The sequence below is a fragment of the Podarcis muralis genome, chromosome 1 (assembly GCF_964188315.1).
Source record: "Podarcis muralis chromosome 1, rPodMur119.hap1.1, whole genome shotgun sequence".
Classification (NCBI taxonomy): Eukaryota; Metazoa; Chordata; class Lepidosauria; order Squamata; family Lacertidae; genus Podarcis; species Podarcis muralis.
Genome location: NC_135655.1, coordinates 76,988,608 through 77,010,278, shown reverse-complemented (window position 1 = coordinate 77,010,278; position 21,671 = coordinate 76,988,608). Strand labels below are relative to the sequence as shown.

The 21,671-nt window shown below is 44.6% G+C and overlaps 2 protein-coding genes and 1 non-coding gene across 9 annotated transcripts in view; 1 reads left to right on the top strand and 2 right to left on the bottom strand.

Annotated features, from left to right (window-relative positions):
* Positions 1-342: 342 nt before the first annotated feature.
* Positions 343-16,468, top strand: LOC114599719 (malignant fibrous histiocytoma-amplified sequence 1 homolog). Of its 4 annotated transcripts, XM_028735400.2 has the most exons (11): positions 344-591; positions 1,976-2,855; positions 3,745-4,036; positions 5,450-5,639; positions 7,095-7,285; positions 8,378-8,859; positions 9,490-9,647; positions 11,038-11,197; positions 13,781-13,851; positions 15,048-15,148; positions 15,980-16,468. In XM_028735400.2, the coding sequence occupies exons 1-11, from the start codon at positions 573-575 to the stop codon at positions 15,995-15,997; spliced, it is 2,562 nt and encodes an 853-aa protein (XP_028591233.2). In that variant the 5' UTR covers positions 344-572; the 3' UTR covers positions 15,998-16,468. The 4 variants fall into 4 exon arrangements, 3 of the variants coding, with proteins under 3 accessions (XP_077787967.1, XP_028591233.2, XP_077787965.1); XM_077931839.1 differs by lacking the exon at positions 15,980-16,468 and having other exon boundaries at positions 15,048-15,961; XR_013393677.1 differs by lacking the exons at positions 9,490-9,647; positions 15,048-15,148; positions 15,980-16,468 and having other exon boundaries at positions 343-591.
* Positions 16,109-21,671, bottom strand: part of IRF7 (interferon regulatory factor 7) — a 21,420-nt gene continuing 15,857 nt past the window's right edge. For all 4 annotated transcript variants that reach the window (XM_028735445.2, XM_077931846.1, XM_028735435.2 and 1 more), the window contains one exon: positions 16,109-20,857. In XM_028735445.2, the coding sequence (XP_028591278.2) occupies positions 20,838-20,857 (20 nt within the window). In that variant the 3' untranslated portion in view covers positions 16,109-20,837. The remainder of the gene's footprint in view (positions 20,858-21,671) is intronic.
* TRNAA-UGC (transfer RNA alanine (anticodon UGC)) lies at positions 19,809-19,876 on the bottom strand. The gene has a single exon. It is a non-coding gene; the product is annotated as a tRNA-Ala (tRNA).

Genomic DNA, 21,671 nt, shown 5'->3' with positions numbered 1-21,671 from the left:
TACGCAGAGGGAAGCAACTGCCTCAGCTGGCAGATGCTGGGGTGGGGGCCAAAGGTTGCAGGCCCCCAACTGTTCCTCTTGAGCCCCCTCCCAACTATTCCCCTCTGCTACGCCCCACATGGCCTGCCCTGTGCTAGCCTGCTGCCCTCAGGAGCAACAGAGGAGGCTATTTGACCACCTCCCCACTTGGCTTCAGAACCTTAAATGAGGGGTGTGCCATTTTGTCCTTTGCCTCAGGCAGCAACATGTCTTGGGCCAGCCCTGCAAGAAAGGGCCATGGTCACACCAGCAAGTGTGAAGGAATATATATATATATATATATATATATATATATATATATCCCTCCATTTCACTGGCTGGCAATCATATACTGGGGAAACGGCTGTGGTGATTTTAACTGTGCTGCGCCTTCAATTTTGCCCCACACAAAGTTTCACATCTTGCACAATTAATTGTGGGAAGAAGAAGGAGGTAAAGGCTTTTGAAAGAGAGAATTGAGGAAATGAAAGCAGATGGTTACGTCAGAAGGATATAGCCGTGGCTTGTGAAGCAGGGAGCGGCAGGACAACAACATGGCCCAGCATGGATCTAGTGAGTACCTGCCTTTGATTCCTACTGATTGCTGCTGCTTGGAGTGGAGTAGAAAAACAATGGAAGGGGCAGTGCTGGAGGAGGGCTTGGTCAGGTGCTGGGTGCTGATGCTGGGCCTACCTGCCATTTGTTAGGATGAGAGAGAGAGAACTTGCCATCTTTAAAATAGTAATCCTGTGCCAAGAGACATATGTTCAGGTTTTGGCACAGGCTGTGCATAGAATCAGAACTTTCTCAGTCCTTCTCATTGCAACATTGACAGACAGAAGAGGCGAGATGTTTTAAAGCTGACCTTTTCAAGTACGGCTGCTTAACTCCTCAGCTACGGGAGCTGCAGCAGTGAAAAGGCCAGAGGAAGCCCCCAACAGCACAGGCTGTTCCTGTCTCTTATGAGTCCCTTTTATTATGCCCTTTGTGTTCAATGCAGTGGATCTTTTTTTCAAATAATGTGTTCAGAAGTAGGCCTGGTTAGAGGAACTGTATTGAAATGATATTATATTTTAAATCCTGCCTCATTTGCTGAGCTCTGTGAGAATGACTTCTGACTGAAAATACAAAAATGCACTGGGTGGTCTTGGACCAGTCAGCTTCTTTGTCTTAACCTACCTCACAGGGTTGTTGTGAGGATACAGTCGGGAGGAAGAAAACCATGTCTGCCACCTTGAGCTCCTTAGAGGAAAGGCAGGGTATAAATAAAATAAATACATACATACAAACCTAAAATAAAAGAGTGGGCTATGTCGGACCTTAAGCATACCACAAGCCCTACCCCATCCTGTCTCCAATTTCTCTTGCATTTACGTGCACATACAGTTACAGCAACCTGGTTATAATTTAACTACTCTCCTATACTCAGAACCAGGCAGCTAAACAGTAGAAAAGGGTTAATTCCAGATGAAGTGATGTACGGTAAAATTCTCTGTATGTTTGTCAGAAATAATTCCCTCTCTAAACAATTAGGTTTTGTCCCTAGTAAAAGGGTTTAGCATTACACGGTTAAGAGCTGGAGCGTTAACATGTGTGTGTGTGGCATGAAATACCGTATTTTTTGCTCTATAAGACGCACCAGACCACAAGACGCACCTAGTTTTTGGAGGAGGAAAACAAGAAAAAATATATTCTGAATCTCAGAAGCCAGAACAGCAAGAGGGATCGCTGCGCAGTGAAAGCAGCAATCCCTCTTGCTGTTCTGGCTTCTGGGATAGCTGCACAGCCTGCATTCGCTGCATAAGATGCACACACATTCCCCCTTTTTAGGACGGAAAAAGTGAGTCTTATAGAGCAAAAAATACGGTAATTTCAGCAGTGTCTGGCAAGCTACTCACTTGGAAGCAATGGTCCTTTTTCTTGATAAATCCAGTATCTTGTGCCCTCTGTTCATCAGATCAAGGGCAAGAAGACTACCGCAATGAAGTGACACTTTCCAGACTTAGGCTCCGAGTGGTTCCACCTGAGGTCCTGCAAAATAATGGCATAGAAAGCTTGAATTTAGACCGGAACAAGCTGAAACAGCTCCCTGGGATTGCAAAACTTTGCAACCTGAGAAAGCTGGTTTTGTCTAAAAATGATATCATAGACTTTCCAGAGGAAATTAGGAGCTTGGTCCATCTGGAGAAGCTGGAACTCAACCAGAACCAAATCCGTGTTATCCCAGAGGGAGTCTTTTCCTGCCTTCCAAAGTTGAGACATCTTCGACTGAACAACAACCGCTTAGATAGGCTTCCCAAGGACCTGGCAGTCTGTTGCAGCAGCCTCCAGTACCTCAACCTGTCCAACAACTTGTTCCTAGCTATCCCTTTGGCGGTCTTGGAGCTGAAATGTTTGCAAGAGCTCTACCTGTATAACAACAAGCTGCGCCAGCTTCCCGTGAAGATGTTCAAGGAGCTGCCTCTGAAGATGTTCAAGGTCAGCGGGAATCCTCTCCGGGAGCCTCCCTATGAGGTCTGTGCAGGAGGCCTCAGGCAGATCATCAGCTACTTCGACCAGCTGCAAAACAGCCGAGCGGAAGAGGACAGGCGAGTCAAGACCATGTTCCTGGGGATGTCCTTAGCAGGGAAGTCCACCATTTGCAAAAGCCTGAAGCAAAGGCAAATAGTTCAAATGTCGGAGGAAGAGCGGACCGTTGGGATTGAGATCAGTGAGTTCCAGATCCAAGGCTTCACTTTTCTCTTCTGGGACTTTGCTGGCCAATTGGAATACTATATGACTCACCACATGTTCATCACCCCACAGGCTCTGGTCATCTTGGTCATTAACTTTCAGCAGTAAGTGTCATCTTCCTTACCTTGCGAATGGAGGGCAAAGGGGAGCGTGGCTTTTAAGTCCTGTTGGCACCAGCGGGGTCGATTTACGTGTGTGCTTCACATTCCTGTTTATAAGTGAATGGGATTTAAATGTGTTGTCTTTGGCTAAATTTGTACTCCTGGGTATGAAGTTAGCTTTTTTTGTCAGCCAGAAACTCTATAATTGCAGGAGTTTTATCCCTGCTAGTACTGTATGCCCATCAGAGAGCAGTGAGCTAATGAAGTCTTAAATCTTATGCACACTTGGAAGCTCCACTGAACACTTTCAAGCAAACTTGCATAGGCTTGCACTGCATGCTAAAGCCTATTGCAGAGGCCTTAGTTAGACATTGAGGTGCACTACTCATCATTGCACCCCATCTAAACTAAAAAAGACAACAACAAAGCATGCTTTCCATTATTCACTGAGTGAAATCTTTTTTGCTTGGCCACTACCAATCAATTAATATTACTTTTATGGAAAATCATTATTACTCTCTTCTTATGGATATTTTCACAAGTGCCACAATTGCAAGCTGGGAAGAATATATTTTTCTCATAGCAGAGGCCACTTCTTGATATCTGTATTAAGCTCCGGTCGCATCCACAACATGTATTTAAAGCATTTATCATTCCCTGAAAGAATACTGGGAGCTGTACTTTACCCACAGAGAACTACAATTCCCAGCACGCCTAACAAACCACAGTTCCCGGGACTCTTTGGGGGAAATCGTGTGCTTTAAGTGCATATCGTGAATGTGACCTCACTCTCTTTGTGAGCTACCAATATTAGAGAAACAAATTTGTTTACCCAAAGAATGTCAGGGCAGCGGGCTGAGTCTGTGAGTGATCTGGAGCTTCCCTTTTTCAGGTATCAGCGGAGCGATGACTCCTTCAAGGAGCTTGTTGGATTTTGGATTAACAACCTCTTTATGCGAGTGCCCAACTCTGTGGTCCTTCCCGTTGGAACTCACATAGATGTTTGTTGTGAGCAGGAGGTTAAAGAAAAGAAAGAGGATATAATGAGCAAGATCCAGGACATGCTGGATGAGAGAAAGAGCACCTTAGCCCATCTCATTGCCAACCTGGAGGACAATGAGGAATCAGAGTTCTTTGTGGACCAGTGGAATAGGCTGAAGGAAATGGAGCAATGCACCCTTACGGTGAGGAAAATGTGGTGTATTTTGAATATTTAGGATGCCCTACATCAGGGGTGAGAAACCTGTGGCCCGTCAGATGTTGGACAGAACTCCCTGACCATCAGTTACAATGCCTGTGGCTTGACCTGAGTTAGGAGTCCAACAACATCTGGGAGGCCACAAGTTTCCAGTCCCTGCATTACAGAATATGATGTGATGTAAACTCCCAAGAGTGTTGGTTGGGAAAGAAAAATTAAGTAGATAAAAAGAGAATTCCCTGGATGCCAAGATTCAGGTTTGGGACAAGTACCCTTGGGTGAGCAGAGATTTAAAATCACAAAATATGCAGAAAAGTGAAATGTGTAAAAATAGACTGTTGGACCTTTAAAATATGTCCTTGTGAGTTCCAAAACTTCCCATTTCCCCATCATAGGGGGGAAAACATGTTTGGGAAGTTAAAAATAGTTTACTTACAAACTATTCAAAGGTCAGATTCATGTGCTTTTCCATACACCAGTCAGAAAGCACAGGCAGTAACATGGCTCTCTTGTGCGTGGTGCCATCTGGCCCCCAATTTGTCAACTCCTTAGTCAAAAGTAGGATGTGAACAAGCAGCATATTTGTTGGTGGGGGGTATATAGACATTTTGGAGGCTGGGACATTGAACCTTAAGAACAAAAGAAGTTGCCTAGAGCAGACCAAAAGTCCATTCATTCCAGGGGTGGGCACCTCCTATATGGGGGCCAAATATGTCCCACAAGGTCACCCTCAGTGGCCCTTGAGACTAATGCTGCAGGCCATTGAGACCCGCCCTAAGCACACACCCCTTTTGCCAGCCCACACCTCTCACTGGCCTTACTTTTACACCTTCCACGAGTGCTTCGGCCCAGCTGGACTTTGATAATGTCTCTCACTTGCCTGAATGCAGGACCGAGAGCAGTGTGTGAGTGAATTACAAGATATCCCGCTGTACAAAGGTAAAATTTATATGAGTTGATCCACCCCGTTTTTCCTCTGGCCGTGCCCAGCGACCTGCTTCCAATAGTGGCTAGCCTTGTGCCTGTGGGCACCCACAAGTGGAACCTGAAGTTATTGTTCCCCAGCAGTTGATTCTTTGAGGCATAAATCTTCAGATCTGGGAGGATGCAGCCAACCACCACTGACAGATGACTTCTTTCACTTATGAATAAGATACTTCCTTTCATCTGTTCTGAATCTCATGTCCATCTAGAGATTTAGTTTGATTGTAGGAATCTCAAGTTCTATGACACGAGCAAACCCCCTGGCCACCAGCATGCATAAACCATGGACTGCCCACCAGAATAACAAGATGCCAATCTGAGTCTTCGGTCGTTTGCATCTATTGCTTGCTTGTAAACTGTTTGGAGTTTTGGTTTGTTTGTTTGTTTGTGGCATCTGTATATTTTTTTGCCCCAGGTTTTGGACCTTGTTCCCGTCAATTGCATGGATTACGAGGACATCAAAACACTCGAAGGCACAATTCTGAAGCACGTCAAGAATGAAGCTGTCTTCCCGAATGTCATCCAAGTGCTGCCCCCTATCTACAAGCAAGTAGAAGCTGCAATTGTGAATATTGTGCAAAAAAATGAAGAGTTGGCAGAGCATGGCAAGTAACCGTTATGAATGGGCATTTTGCGCCTCCCCTCTCTTCCCCCTTTTAAATGCAAGATCCTAGCCCTTGAGTAGGTGAAGGCATGATGCAGAACAGGGTCCTTCTGAACATTTGGGAAGAGATGTTGCTTGGGGTAGTATATCTGCTTTCGTTGCATGTGGAAGGTTCCCAGTTCATTCCCCAGCATCTCTTGGGAAAGACTCCCTTGCCTTGAAACCCTGGAGATCATCAGCATAGATGAAAACTGAGCAAGATGCACCAATAGTCAGACTCAGTAGATGGCAGTTTTCTATGTACATGGAGTGTATTTCGCTGAAATACACAGCCACCATCACAGCCTCCTCATAAACACTTGCAATAAGGGTGATGGCCTCTAGATTGCTTGGGGGGAGAACCAAAGTCTCTGAGGCAGTCTCTCAGACAGCTGTCCCTCAGGACAATAGCAGGAGGCTGATACTGGCTTCTCTTCTGTGGTCAATTTGCTTATTTTTATAGTCCACTCAGCCTGAAAAGTTGGGCAGGGTTTTAAACATAATAAAAATCCAGTAAAAGCATAAAAATCCAATTAAAGCATAATAACATTTGAACCAAGCATAAAGCATATAAAATAAAGTAAAATGATCACTGGTTGATGGCCCTGATCCCCTTCTGCAGCAAGACCACAGAGAAAACTCCCCAAACATTCAAATTTAAAACTATGGGAACATTTTCACATTCCCAGATCTACAATGAATTCCAAAATAGTTGTTAACCACCTGGAGGAGCCAGCTTAAGTAAGGATGTGATTCTTCATTAGCACTGACCTCTTTAGTATTTACTGTCCTCCTCTAGTTCTGCTCCAACAGCAGAACTACAGCATTTCAATCACTTATAGACAGGGATGGGGAAGACTTTCAGATCACATCTAGAGGCGAACCTTACCTACCGTATTTTTTGCTCTATAAGACTCACTTTTTCCCTCCTAAAAAGTAAGGGGAAAGGGAAATGTGTGTTCGTCTTATGGAGCGAATGCAGGCTGCGCAGCTATCCCAGAAGCCAGAACAGCAAGAGGGATTGCTGCTTTCACTGCGCAGCGATCCCTCTTGCTGTTCTGGCTTCTGAGATTCAGAATATTTGTTTTCTTGTTTTCCTCCTCCAAAAACTAGGTGCGTCTTGTGGTCTGGTGTGTCTTATAGGGCAAAAAATACGGTAATTCACACTTTCTGAAACAATACGCAGACTGAAAGACAGCCGTTCTTCAAAATTTATAAATGAATAGCCAAGTCATGTGGAAACGTTGATAAATGGGTTTAGGGGTGGAAATATGAGAAACGGAGATAATCCAAATTTGACAAATCCATCCATCCCATTCTACGGACAGGCTGATCCCAAACCTGCTGACTCAAAGTATTTCGTTCTGTGGATCCCTTGCAGTCACTAGAAACAAGTCTTCTTCTAATGGTCCTTTAGGTATGATGGATCTGAGTTTGTTGCACAGAGAGCTTTCCTGTCAGTATCACCTGACCCACCTTGATGTAGAACTTCTGCGGGATATCCTGAGATACCTTCACCGCATTGGGCTAATCGTGTGGTACGAAGAGGTCAAGCAGCTGGAGAGCACGGTGTTTCTATGCCCGGACATTCTCATAACCATCTTCAAAGTGAGTGCCAGGTGTCCTTGGCTGCTTCCACACCAGATCTCTTTATGCTGTAGAAACGTTGATTCTCTGAAGTTAGCTAGAAGGGGAATGAAAATGGAGGTGCCACACAAGCGTGTAGCATTTATTTATTTACCATGTCACAGCAGAAAGTTTTCTAGGAGATCAACAGACAACATCCTTTAGAGTGCCACGGCTCAGCCTGAGGTTGCCAACTGCTTTACAGACGGATGTTCTGTGCCTTTTATTTATACACTACTATGAAATCTAGTAGGTGGGAATTGGCTAGATGGGTCCAGGGAGTGGTTAATGCCTCATTACAGGAGGGAGTTATGCCCACCATCTTGTTGTCCCCACTAACCACATCTAGTTTGAACCTGATCGAGGAAATCAGTAATGCATCTTCACCACGCCTGATCCCTTGCATTCCAAAGGCAGGCACGTCCTTCAGGTCAGCATGTTCACACTGCAAGCTGTAGAGGCGAATGCAAGACTTTTATGACCTTCTGGGTTGTGTTCTAGCACAGAATGGGTATTTCAGGTAATTACTGTCTAAATGAGACCACTTGCTCCAAAAGGGTTTATCTTGGAAAGATAGCAAAGAATGGACTATAGGGACAGTCTGTGTGTCCCCCATGCCCCCCCTTGCCATCTTTGAAACACTGCATCAGCGTCGGCATTGCATCTCACAATAGGATTGCAGATAATACAGCGGGATGGACTAGCCAGGCATGTGTGTTGATTCACCTGTGCGTATCAGCTACTGAGAGAGACCAGTTCTGAATTCCCGCTTGCCAACCACATCTTTGCTGGAAGCCATTTTCTTTCAATGACTCCTAATAGCTGCAGCATATGCTAAGAGGGTTAGGCAGGCTTCCCCAACTTGGTGCTTTCAAATATTTTTAACTACAACTCCCATCATCGCTGTCTACTTATCATGCTGGCTTGGGCTGATGGGAGTTGTGGTCCAAAACATCTGAAGAATGTATTTGCTACCCCTGATCTAGGGAAAGTGTGAGCCTTACCTGTCGTGTATTTAAGACTTAATTTTTCTATGCCTGGGTTGTTTTTTTTTTAATGCTTCTGTTCTTCCAGACTCTTGTCCGGTATGGCCTGACGCAGCAGCTGGAGAGCATTGCTGTGGACATCTTGATAGCAGAACATGCCACCATTCGAGACCGGGCCAACTGGGTGTGGGCGTTCAAGTCAAAGGCCATGTTGTGCCAGAAGGCCATGAGAGCTTTGCTCAAGCACCAGCTCTACCTGGATGGCATGAGAGACGTCTTTGAGGAAATGGTGGGCAGCAGATCTCAGAAGGGGAAGCTCTTTAGCCTGCTGGAGCACTTTGAGATCTGTCTGGAGGTCAGAAATGCAGAGGGGCTCAATCCAAGAGCCCGAGTGTTTGTGCCTGGATTGCCATGGGAAGCCACACAAGGCCATGAGGAAACTCACTACCTATTTCCCACTTATCTCAACCAGAGTGAGGAGGTTTCCAAAATGTGGGGAGGAGACCACAAAGAAGACCTTCATATCCGTGTCTACTTTTCCCCAGAGATCCCAGAGGGCTTCTTCAAAAGGTAGGAAAAAAGGTGCCAGAAATTACCAAGAACACCTCCCTCTTAGAATGGCAATTGTGCTCACCTGAGAGCACAATTGTGAATGGCAATTGTGCTCACCTGAGAGGGGCTGGAACTGAGTTCTGGTGAGTTCCAGCTGAAAAAAAGCTCTGGTTAAACAGACTGCTGGTTGCATAGAGGTCATATGAAGTGATGGCCCAGCTTATGACCAATTTCTGCTGTTTGCAATCTCCTTTGAATTTGGGCCGCAGTCATGAAAATTTGCTAATTTGCATAACCTGGGGCAGCCACAAACATACATTTCCCACAGAAATTATCAAGCAAAAATTGCACTACAGCAAAATTTTGGTATTTTGTGTGTCTTTTGATCAGTTTGTATTTTTTAAGTAAAGTTTAATTTAAAAAGTTACATTTAGTTAAGTTTTAGTTTCTTTTGTTTGTTTGATAAATTAAACCAATATCATTTACAACCAAGAATGAGTCTCTCTCTCTCTCTCTCTCTCTCTCTCTCTCTCTCTCTCTCTCTCTCTCTCTCTCTTCATATATTCCCTGGCTGCACACCCAAGGAAATACATTGTGCACATGCGTGATTGGATCTGAAGGCATTGGCTGTTGTTTCTTTCTTTCCAGGCTCATGGTTAAAGCTTGCTCTTTCTTCTCAACCCACTGGGTTGCAAAAGCGATATGCCTGCTCATCTGCAGTGGCAAACCTTTACTGATCAAAGCGAACAACCAGAAAGGATATAGCTACATTGAACTCAGGTGCAGAAAACCAGCTGAGAGGGCAGGTACCACAGAAGGACAAACTTTGACTTACTTTGTTGGATGTTAGAAATGATCTCCTTCCTTTGTCTTTCACCTGAAAAGCCAGCATTATCATATATCAAGCACAAAGCTTTTATGAGAAATTGGAGCAGATAGGATCATGCTTGGTTTAGGGCGTTAATCTGAAGCTTGATTTGATGTGCCAACACAGACCCGATGGTGGCAGCACCAAACTCAGGCACAAACAGCAGAAAACTTTTGCGTAGGTTAAATTTGGCAGTTTCAGATGCATGTAGTTGTAGGTAGATTTATACATGATTGGGGGAGGGATTTGTAAACAATGAGGTCAGGGGGGAAGGGAAATGTGGAAAAGCATAGATGAAGATAAAAACCTTACTAACAGTGGCAGCAGTTGATAACATAAACATCCTAACATTGGTGAGCCGACATGTAGTGTGATTAAAAATTGTGCCAACTCAACCCCACAAGTGATAATAATGAACTTTTAAATGTAATTCAGTGGAAAGCTTCATGAACCACGTGCCCTGAAATTTGGGGTCCCCTCCAAACCAGTGCCAAGCTTTTGCACCATTTTGCACCACAAACCCTGCATTTTGCACCAGTGTGGAGTGAATCAGACAATGTTGGATGTTAACTGGGAACCATGGTTTGCTGTATCAATTCTTCAGTTTGGAGAGTGGTACAAAACGTGGGGTATTTTTAGTGCAAAACGAGTGCAAAACTTTGGGACTTGTTTGGTTTCAGTTCTATTCACTTGTGGATTAAATAAGCATAATGGGTTATTTGATGATGTGTTGATTAGCTGAGGGAAGACCCACACCATACATTTAAAGTACACCCAACACACCTTTTAGAGCACATAACTTTCTCCAGAGAATCCTGGGAAAGGATACTGGGAATTGTAGATCTGTGGGGAGAAACTAGAGTCCCCAGGATTCTTTGGGGAAACCACATGGTTTAAATGTGGGTTGAATGCACTTTATATGTGTGCTGTGGCTCTGCCCTTGCTGATGCCAGGATGCTTGCATTAACCACATTTTTGGTGAACAGTCACTGTTAATAAGGAATTATGCCTGCAGTTTTCTGCATTTCTTCCCTTCTGATCTCACTGTTTACAGTTTCCTCCCCAATGATGTACAAATACGCCTGCAAGTTGGGGTAACATTTAGTGCATCTGATGAAGTGGACTGTAGTCTATGAAAGCTAGATTTGCTGCCTTTAGGGTACTACAGGAGGCTTTGTTGTTTTCGGTAATTTATTTATTTATTGCTGATAAATTGTTTTGCCAACAACTTCTGTTGGCTAAAAAGATGCATCTGTCGACATTTCCCTTTAGCCAACTATCTAGACAGAAAATCCCACTTAGTTCCGTTTCTCTGTTGTCTTTCAAAGGATTCCAGTTGGTGTGGGACTTTGTGATGACAATAATCTCCATCAGCAATAAACTCTTGGAGGAGTGGCCTGGTCTCCATCTTTGTGTGAAGACACCTTGTCGGACAGCTGGCTGCCCTGCAGAATTTGTCTGGCCAGATGTGGATGACAAAAGCACAGTGTAAGTATCTCACCCCTCTGCTCCCCTGCCCTGAGAGCATGAAGTTTCCAAACTTTTCAGCAGTAAAAACAGCAAATTCCATCTTCAGTGATGAAGGCTTCTGGAGAATTTGAAATCTTGCACACTGTTTAGCGACATTTTGGTTAGCCTAATAAAGGTAATGCCTTAATATGGATTTTGATTTTTTTCTTATGGGCCAACACAGGTACCTTTTGTTATTTGCATAATGTTTAAGTTACAACTACAGTAGCTTTGGCCATACCCTGAGAACACATAGTGTATTTCAAACAAAGCCCTGATGTTGGCCCAGAGGGAAAGTGCTCTGAATTCAAAGCAACTAGGAGGATGGCTCTGTACCCATCAAAGTCAATTTAAAAACTTTCATATATTTCTAATGGGCCATTTTGTGCTCCAATGCTCCACCCTATTCCACTAGTGATACCAAGAAACAAATTAACTGTCCATCTTTCTTATCACCTCTTATTTGATGTGTGATGTGTTGTGTTTTGATTTTTTCTTTTCCTTTAGGCTTCACATTCTTCTAGCTAGACCTCAGGGGGCTAATTTGCACAATATATAAATCAGACAAGTTATCTATCAAGCTTTTCTTTCTCCCACAAAGAGACCATAGGCAACACATAACAAGTTAAGTTCTCTCATTTCAAATACTTCTTTATGTTCACAACAACCCTGTGAGATAGGCCAGGCAAGTTCTTTTTTACTGTTGTTCTTTCAGGTCGCATGCCTCTTTTCCACATAAGTATGTCTAAATCCATTCATACCACACAAGAGCAAGGGGGGGGGGAGGAAGAACACATAATTACAACAGTCTTAATACCAATTCATTTCAAAACATGTCAAGCCAAATAAACATAAAAATATTGCTATAATATTTTAAATTCATGATAAAATAGGCAATATTGACTATTAAAAAAAAGTCATCAATAGATGATGCTTAAAATATCTAAGGCAGGGGTCAGCAAACTTTTTCAGCAGGGGGCCGGTCCACTGTCCCTCCAACCTTGTGGGGGGATGGACTATATTTTGAAAAAAAATAATGAACGAATTCCTATGCCCCACAAATAACCCAGAGATGCATTTTAAATCAAAGCACACATTCTACTCATGTAAAAACACTCTGATTCCCGGACCATCCATGAGCCAGATTTAGAAGGCAGTTGGGCCAGATCCAGCCCCTGGGCCTTAGTTTGCCTACCCATGATCTAAATTCTAAGGCATGTGTAAAATACAAACATTTATGTTTGAAAATATTTAAACCAGATAGGCTAAAACTCTCAGGTGCTGTCAGGTTTTTATGAATAGTGTAACCAGCAGCAAGTTTCTCAAAGCTGTCAAGTTCCAGAAATAGCAGCCAGCCTCCTTTGAGCCAGCCACAAACATTCTCACATAGGCCACTCTCTCCTTCCCCTATTCTGATGTTCCCCTATTCTGATGTCCAACAGAGATGGGGGAAGTGCGGCATTGATGTTCCTCCTTCTTTCTGCTCTGGGTGTCCACACCCAAACAAACGTTCATGCAGCCTTCATGCACAAAGCAGCATAGGTCAGTTTGCCCAGAACACCCCATCACACCTGGATGGTGAGGCAGCTCTCCAAAGCTTCTCCTGCCTCTGGGCCTAGAGCCCAGCATCCCAAGATCCACAGATAAGCAGAACAGCAAAGCAAACCAAATAGCACACAGTCGTACCTTGGTTCTCAAACGCCCTGGAACTCGTACGTTTTGGCTCCCGGTCGAAAACCAGAAGTGAGTGTTCCGGGTTTCCGAACGCTCTTTTAGAAGCCGAACATCCGACGGTGCTTCCCCGCCTTCCAATTGGCTGCAAGAGCTTCCTGCAGCCAATCAGAAGCCGTGCTTTGGAAGTCAGAACATTTCGGAAGTTGAACAGAATGGATTCCGTTCAACTTCCGAGGTACGACTGTATATCAAAGGAAGGGAGTATAAATATATATCAGCTCATTTTTGCAACAACCACCAATTAGTCTGGGGTTACCTTGACTACCAAGATGGTATTTGCAAGCCTTTTGGAACATTTCTACTTTAGTTCAACACAAATGGGCAGATTTCGCCAGTCAGACCAATCATTGTGTACTCCCCCCCCCCCCCAAGAGCTTAGCAGTGGTTTGGTGAGATTTGAATAGGCTTTTGTATGTCCAGCATTCTAGGATTGTTTTACTCAGAATCGGCACGTTTGAATTAATGTACCTAAGTTATGTGCATAAATTTCAGGGGGTGTACTCTTGAGTATGGCCAATGTGGGAATACAACCCCTAGTCCAGCATTTATCTGATCTGGAGGGTCATAGATACCATGTCCCTGCCTTAGGCTGTGTACAAACTATACCCCTAAAGCCCATTATTTCATCAAAAGAATTCTGGGCACTGGCAATTCCCAGCAGCCCTTAACAAACCAGAATTATTTTCGGGGGGGGGGGGATGCACTTCAAATGTGCTGTGTACACAGCCTTTGTGTCACCATCCTTCAAGCTGAAAAGTTACCAAAAATAAATATTTTGATTGCAAAATCTGTTTACTGTTGCCTTGGTACTCCTTCCCTTCTCCAAAGGACCAAAGAAGAAATCAAAACATGTGGAACTTGTGCCTTTCGATTTGAAACTGAGCTGCTGTTACCAAAAGGTGAGACCGGAGATTTCATTCAGCTGTAGACACATTTAAACTTGGCTGGTGTGGGGCAGGAGCTGAGGAGAGACTGTCAAGTACAGTCGTACCTCGGTTGTCGAACACCTTGCGACTCAAACGTTTTGGCTCCTGAATGCTGCAAACCTGGAAGTAAGTGTTCCGGTTTGCAAACTTTTTTTGGAAGCTGAACATCCGATGCTGCTTCTGTAGTTTCTGATTGAGTGCAGGAAGCTGCTGCAGCCAATTGGAAGCTGCACCTTGGGTTTTAAAAGTCAAACGGACTTCCGGAACGGATTCTGTTCAAGAACCAAGGTATGATTGTATTGCCCTCTAAAGTGCACCTGTTGCTTCTTCTGTTTCGTTTTGTGAATGTGTTGGAGGGTGATATAGACAACAACTAATAGTTAAGTGATTGATTTCAGTGGGTTTAAGCACGTTTACGTCTTCACTGGATTGTGGCCAAAACAGGAGCTACTGTAATTGCTGGTATTATAGTATCATGCTAGTAGGGGTGTTATGAATCAGAAGATCTTGCCAAAGTACAGCAAGGAGGTGATTGGTGGGAGCTTTCCATCTCTTGACTCATGTCCATAGCCCAGTGCATAGGAGCCAACTCCTAGGCACTGCGGTCCCTTCGGGACCCCCCCCCCATAAAATATTTGAGGGGACTGCCCCCCTCCCAAGTTGATGGGCATGGTGTGTGTGTGTGTGCACAGTGTCATGTGATCGATTATTTGGGTAGGGGTTTACCTGGTCCCCCTCCCCAATATTTTATTCAAGTTGGCACCGCTGGCCTAGTGTGTCCTTGCTCCCCTCCCCTCAGGCCTTCATAATTTCCATTACGGCTATCATTTTAGCATACTGCCCAGAGTTTGTGCTTTGGCTGCCTCCTCTACTTGCTCAAAGCATCATAAAACACAGTGCTTTTTTAGTTAAAAAGAATGAAAGAAAGGAAAAGGTTCTGGCACTCTTATATCGATAAAAATACTGTGGGGTGTCAGCAAAAATTGGCTGCCATGGGCAGCATAAAAAAGAAAGAAGTACTGGTGTGCGATTATCAGTGAGTACCACAAAAAAAACCCCACTGGAAATATGAAATAGTAATGCAAAGCTAAGAGTATGAAGGGGGGAAATATGCACCCAGTCAGTAGTCGCATTTACTAGCTGGATAACTAACCATGTTATTGTTTTAGTCCCAAGTGAACGGAGCATTGCCCAGGCCCCTGCACAGTATTATGTCACCAGCTATGGCAACGCCACCTTTGGATCCAGCACTGTCCATGTGGAAAGTCAGGTATGCATGTATGTGTGGGCTGCTGTTTACTGTGCTTTGTTCTTGGGGATTTATACTTTTGTCTAGGCAGTCTTGATGAGTCCTGTTGGAGTGTACCATATAGCTTTAAAAGGTGTATTATATTATCTTCATCACTTTCTCCCCAAAAGTGCTGGAGTGTTTCCCCAAAATTTCCTATGCCAATTAGGGAAATTCAGACTGCAATTCCCTAGAGCAGGGTAACCAATACAGTGCCCTCCAGAGAGGTCTGGATGCCAACTCCCACCAGCACCAGGCAGCAAGGCCACTTACCAGAGATGATGGGAGCTGTAGTCCAACACAGCTGGAGGGCACCATGTTGGTTACTCCTCCTAGAGAGTGATTGAATATAGCAGGTTTGACTTATTATTAGCACAGCTTTAAAAAAACCCCCTGCAAAGCTCACCCAATATTTATTTGCAATTTGCAATCATGAAAGAGAAATCTTGACAGTACTAATATGGAGAGAAAATCCCTCTAAGGACTCTAGTGCTAATGGTTGGAGATTACCCCTCTGCTTGCTCTACACTCAAAGGCAGACCCCTGTTCTACTCACAGAAGTACAATTCCCTAGTAAAACGGATTGATTGGGAAACTGCAAGCTCTTGGAGAGGAATAGGGGTTGCCCAACAACCCCTCAGCACCCATGACTGGTTTAAAGACGTACCAGGGTGCTTTAAATGCATGGTGTGAAGGGACCCAGAGTGCCCTTGCATAAAATATTATTTATTCTGACACGTTTTAAATTAAGTTGTCTTCTTTTAACAAAATGGCCACTTCTGTAACCTTATCCCATTACCTGTTTTGTTGCAGAATATCCTGGACAGATGACAAGAGCCATGCAAGAAAAACTGCCAGCAACATTTGGTCCATGTGGCACCTTAGAAACGCTTCATTCTAAACTGACTGTTTGACCACCATAGGTTGAAAATGCAACGCAAATTCCATGGTAGAATGCCAATTTATTTACAGATATATGTGAACAGAAGTACAAGTATGCAATCTAATAAACTTCTACCATAAGTTACAGAACAATTTGGAGGGATTCTTCAGCATGATTCATCATTCACTTTAAGTAGATTATATGCAATTAAAAAAAAATCATTTTATTTGTTTCATAACATTTATACACCACGTGTTTGTAAAAAACACCTCCGAGTTAAAAAATTTAAAAACCCACTGCAGCTTTCTAAGCATCTAGGTAAGTTTGTCTACACAACCATGTTTTTAGCAAGTGCCACAAGGAATACAGTGCTTGGTATCAACAGGGAGGGAGAACCCAAAGTGCTCATAGAGACCCCCCACAAAAAAATATTAACACTAGGGAATGCAATTATAGTAACAATAGAACTTTCAGATACACTATTACTGTAACAGGAAAGCTAAGGCGTGTCAGAAGCACGTTAGCTGGAGTGTTTGAGCTGCCCATTCTCAAGGGATCTGGACAGGTAGCAAGACAAAAAGTACACTCTATTCAATTACCTGCATCTTGTGTAGTTTCACAAGAGTTAATGGAGTAATGCTGGTGCCTCTTTGCTCGAGAAATAAGTCCTCTGATTCAGCACTGCGTACAGTACATTTGAAATGTTATTCTGATTACTTTATTATGCTGTCTCTTACTATGCCCTGCAAAATGTCTTCTTAATGATGTACACTTTCCTGGGATCTTTTGATAAAGGGCAATATATAAATAATAAAAATAATAAATAAATAACAATGTCATATAAAGAGGGCCAGAAACTCCCCTATAAAAAACAACCATAAACACATATTGAATTTTCAAGCTTTTAGATTTTTGTTTTGTGGGGAATTTTGTTGTACAGAGAAAATAGTGTTATAACTGGGAGGTGGCAGAGGCTTCATTCGAGATCTTATTAGTATCCTCCCTCCCTCCCTTCATTCACTGTAGGCAACCAAGTGCTCTGCTTATGGCTGGCTCTTAGTTTTGTCACTTCAAGGGCTGTGAAGTTTACGAGAGCGGTTTTTGTGCTATGATTTGGATAGAGTTTTCATATTCAACTTCTGCCTGCAGCCCACTTCCAAAATTGAGAAGCCCTCCACAGTCCCTTGAATTTCACTTGTCCACATAAGTGGCCAGTGATAGGACCCTGCTTGCTAGTTGTGGGTAATGTTCCACACGGATTCTGTAAGTGCAGGGGCGTCTTACCCACAGGCGCTAGGGGGCAGGGCACCCAGGTGCTGGGCTCTCAGGGGCGCCAAGGCGAGAGTCTGGGGCCTGAGAGTTGAGTCTGAGGAAGAGCCTGCCCGTCGGTCTGAGCGCCATGATGGGCTCTGCGTCGCAAGTTCGGGGGTGACTGAGCCAGTGAGATGCTGAGGCGGCCGGCCAGCTCCACCCTCCCTGTGTACCTCTGGCTGGTGATGAGACTGCCCCCCCCCCCAGCCTGAAGAGATCCTCTCTGGGCTCTGGGCTGGGTCTTCTGAGGGAAGTGTGCTCCGACACTTTTTTTCTGGGGAAAAAGCTCTGCTGATGGCCTATTATCAAAAGGGCTTTTTGTGCACACACTATGGTCAGGCTGAATGTTAACGGATGACGTCTTGAGACCATCTACCAACAAGGCGGCCTGACTACAAAATTTTGGCCAGAGCAAAAGGCTAAATTTATATTTTCCACTCCTTGAGCATCTTAAGACACATCCATGCAAGAACTCTCTAACTCCTAAAGCAGGAGGCACAGGAGTTGTTAACCCCAAAACTGCAGAGATATTGAAATAAGATTCCCTTCATAAGAACATTAGGGTAAAGTTACTACATGACTGCCAAATCATATCAAAAGGGAAGAGCAGGTCTTGATTTCACCCATCAAGAACTGCTGCTACACACTTCCTCTAAACTGGAAGTGAGCGAAGAGTCTGTGGGACATCCTTCTCCAGATAAAAACAACTGTGCAGAAGCCCCCCTGGGAGATATTCAAATGAAGGCAGTTTAAACTAATATAGCAAGGTAAGTTTTCTGTCACCAGCAAGACCTGCCTTGGCTCCCAAGCCCCTCACAGAAGAGTTACACTGCCAGAGCTGAGAACACCAGTTCAAACCAATGCACATTTGTTGCACAGCTATGTCTTACACAGCTGCCCATGACTAGGCTTGCAACCCTCACAATCTTAACTATTTGAGATAAAACTGCCCAGCTGAAGGCACACCCACTTCCTTTGTGGACACAAACGTAACTGGATGGAGGAGCTGCTTTGCCCCTCGAGATGTGCAGTTGGCTAGACAGACAGAGGTCATCATCCCACATCAAAGAACTGCTCTGTATAAATAACAGTGGGCACTTCAGGATGCCTCGTAGTGTCACAACCAGTGCTGGCATGCACCTCTCTGAGCCTGTATCTCACCAAGACTGCAGGAGATTCACTTCTCAAATGACACTGCTACCCCAGAGAGCCAGGGGTTCCATATCTTTTGGGGCCCTTGGGGCACATACGGAAAGCTAAGAACCTGCCATGGGGCACCACAAAATTTCTAGACTACAAAAGGAAAATTGGAGATGCTCAGAACCTTCTTCCCACCTCAAAAATAGGCAAAGCACCAAAGAGTTTCTCCTACACAAATAGTAAAAACCAAGAGCAGGCAGAACATACATCATAAATACATAAACACACTTCTCCTTGCACCTAAAAAAGGGGGCTGGGGAGATTGCTCCCCCTCCTCCAAACTACCAGGCAGCTTAAAGTATCCATCTGAAACCTCTCAGGGAGGAGAGGAGGAGTGTGAAGCTAAAAACCAAAGCTTGGCCTTCAGGCAGTCTGCCACCTTCTGCCCACACTGAAAAGCATTCTGGGGAAAGGAACACAAGAGGGGGGTGCCTGGGTGCCTGCATTTATTTTTTTGCAGCAAACCCAGAAGCACCCCGGGTAAGGAGGGTGGGTGGGTAAGAAAAGTAAAAAAACTCAGAAAAAGCCCCGTTGACCCTTTATATAATGCACATTGTGAGCTCTTCTCAGTCCCAGCAAGCCAAACTGACTGGAATAGTTCACTTATGAAGGGAACAGCCCACCCCAACTACTATACCATTATTGCGAATTCTTTTTGCACTCTGTGCCTTAGGGCTACAGCTGGAAAACACCTGGTTTCCAACACTGATATATCAGCAGCTAAATACCACAATATGCTGATCTGTCATGGTGTCTGGAATGTATCGAAGCAGCTGAGATACATCGCCCAGCCGAAGCCCGGGGCTTCGTTAAACTGCTCAGTTTGGGGGACGGGAAGCCTCCTACCTCCCAGCTGAGTGAGCCCCCATACCAGTCTGGCTCATGCAAGCTGGAGGGCTGGGGGGCTTCCTCAAAGGCGCAGGCAGGTAGATCATGAGAAGGTGCTCACCCAGACCTTTCTCAGGCACTGTCTGCCTGTGACTTTGCTGTCTGCAGGCAATTTGAGCTGGTGCAATGGATTACCAGCTAAAAATGTCTGAAACTGGTATCATGATCTGAACACCATACCGGTTTCAGACAATTTACCAATACATTACCCATAGGGCTGGGTGGAGGGCAAGGAGTAATTGGAACATAAGAAACTGCCTTAGACCAGTGGTCTGACACTGTATATCAAGTTCAGTACTGTCTACCCTGACTGGCAGCAGCTCTCCAGGGTTCCAGGCATGGTTCTCTCCCAGTCCTACTTTGAGATGCCAGGGATCGAACCTGGGACCTTCTGCATGCAAAGCAGATGCTCTACCACTGAGCTACAACTTTGAGACGGGGGAAGAGAAACTCATCTTCCTTCACTTGAAGATGCATCATAAACAGGGCTGTGTGCACATCGGAGACATCCAAGAGGGGGAAATCTGCAGCTCAGAACTCTGCTTCCTGAGAATATCAGCTTTCACCTTCTATTTCTTGCCATGAAGATGATTTAAAGTGTGCCTGATGAACCCTTAGAAGCCAGAGACCTGGCTGGGTAAATGTTTTTTAGCAGTTTGGAGCAGGGCTTCAGCAATCTTGCTTTGCCCACAAAGACATGCAAAATGTGAACAAGTTGTGCTAATCAGATTAACCTGCACAATTTCTACAGGACACAGAATTTGCATCTCATGGTGCAGATTTTTTCCCCTGTTTAGCATGGAGTACACACAGCCCTGTTTTTAGCATGGTGTACAGACAGTGCATTTGTTTTATCAGGTGTATATATAACTGGCTGAGAACTGGAACGCTGCTAGATTGCCATTTTGGCTTTGTTATTTTTATGATCTGTTTCCCAATATTTACTTTTATGTTGTTGGTTTATTTTTTATTTTATTTTATAATTGCAACATACCTTCCTAGAATCTTTTGGGCTGAAGGGCAGGATGCAAATTCAACCCTGATTGTAACCCTGTTCCCAAAAGCATGTGCACCTGTTAGTTCCAGCCTCAGATAAAAAGCAGAAGTTATGCAGGGTGACAGAATACAGAGACCAAAAAAGTGGGTTTTACTGTAGCTCCTCATGCAAGCCAAATGTGGAAGTGACCCCTTGTGAATGTGAACACGCATACAAACCCACACACTCCAGTCTTACTATTTGAGATCTTGACAAGAAACATGAACTAATCCATCTCCATCATGGTAGTTAGCTGCTCTATCATATCAAACAGGCTGTTGGAGAGTTGCAGGCTCAGGTTTTCACTGTTCAAGGATGAGAAGCCTTGCCTCTGCAGGTCTTCATGCCACTGCTTACAAACCATCGGCACCAACTGCAAGACATAAAAAAGCCCGTTAAGGCTTGCCTACTTACTCCAAGATACCTTCTTGCTATGCAGCTGTCCTCAAAACCCCCCAAAATATATGCACACCCAACACCAAAGAAAACAAAAGACAGACTGCCTGCAATTCTTTCAAGAGCCAAATGTCTACACTCCTCTCCAAATGGCACTTCTGGCAGAGAGGATTGGGGGCCTTCAAAACCTGCTTGATCAAAGGAGATAGCGGGATTGAAAAGAAGTATGCCCCTCCCAGACCATCTCCAACCCTCTAAAAAACCACTACCTGCCTCCAACCTACAACCAGTAAGCCAAAAACAGCAGAGCAATAAGAATCTGCCTTTGGTACCTACTAGGTACTTATAAGTACCTAACAAGGACGCGGGTGGCGCTGTGGTCTAAACCACTGAGCCTCTTGGGCTTGCGGATCAGAAGGTCGGTGGTTCGAATCCCCGTGACAGGGTGAGCTCCTGTTGCTCGGTCCCTGCTCCTGCCAATCTAGCAGTTTGAAAGCACGTCAAAGTGCAAGTAGATAAATAGGTACCGCTCCGGCGGGAAGGTAAATGGCGTTTCTGTGCACTGCTCTGGTTCGCCAGACGCAGCTTAGTCATGCTGGCCACATGACCCGGAAGCTGTACACCGGCTCCCTCGGCCAGTAAAGCGAGATGAGCGCCACAACCCTAGAGTCGTTCGTGACTGGACCTAATGGTCAGGGGTCCCTTTACCTTTACGTTTTAGGTACTTATAAGAATGTGAGCCTGGCACGGGAGTGCCTGCCGTGCTGTGGTCCATGGGGTCATGAAGAGTC

Coding starts and splice junctions, on each gene's coding strand:
- LOC114599719 (XM_077931839.1), top strand. Junction 5,640..7,094: donor TGAAGAGTTGGCAGAGCATG/GCAAGTAACCGT, acceptor ATGGTCCTTTAG/GTATGATGGATCTGAGTTTG. Junction 7,286..8,377: donor TTCTCATAACCATCTTCAAA/GTGAGTGCCAGG, acceptor CTGTTCTTCCAG/ACTCTTGTCCGGTATGGCCT.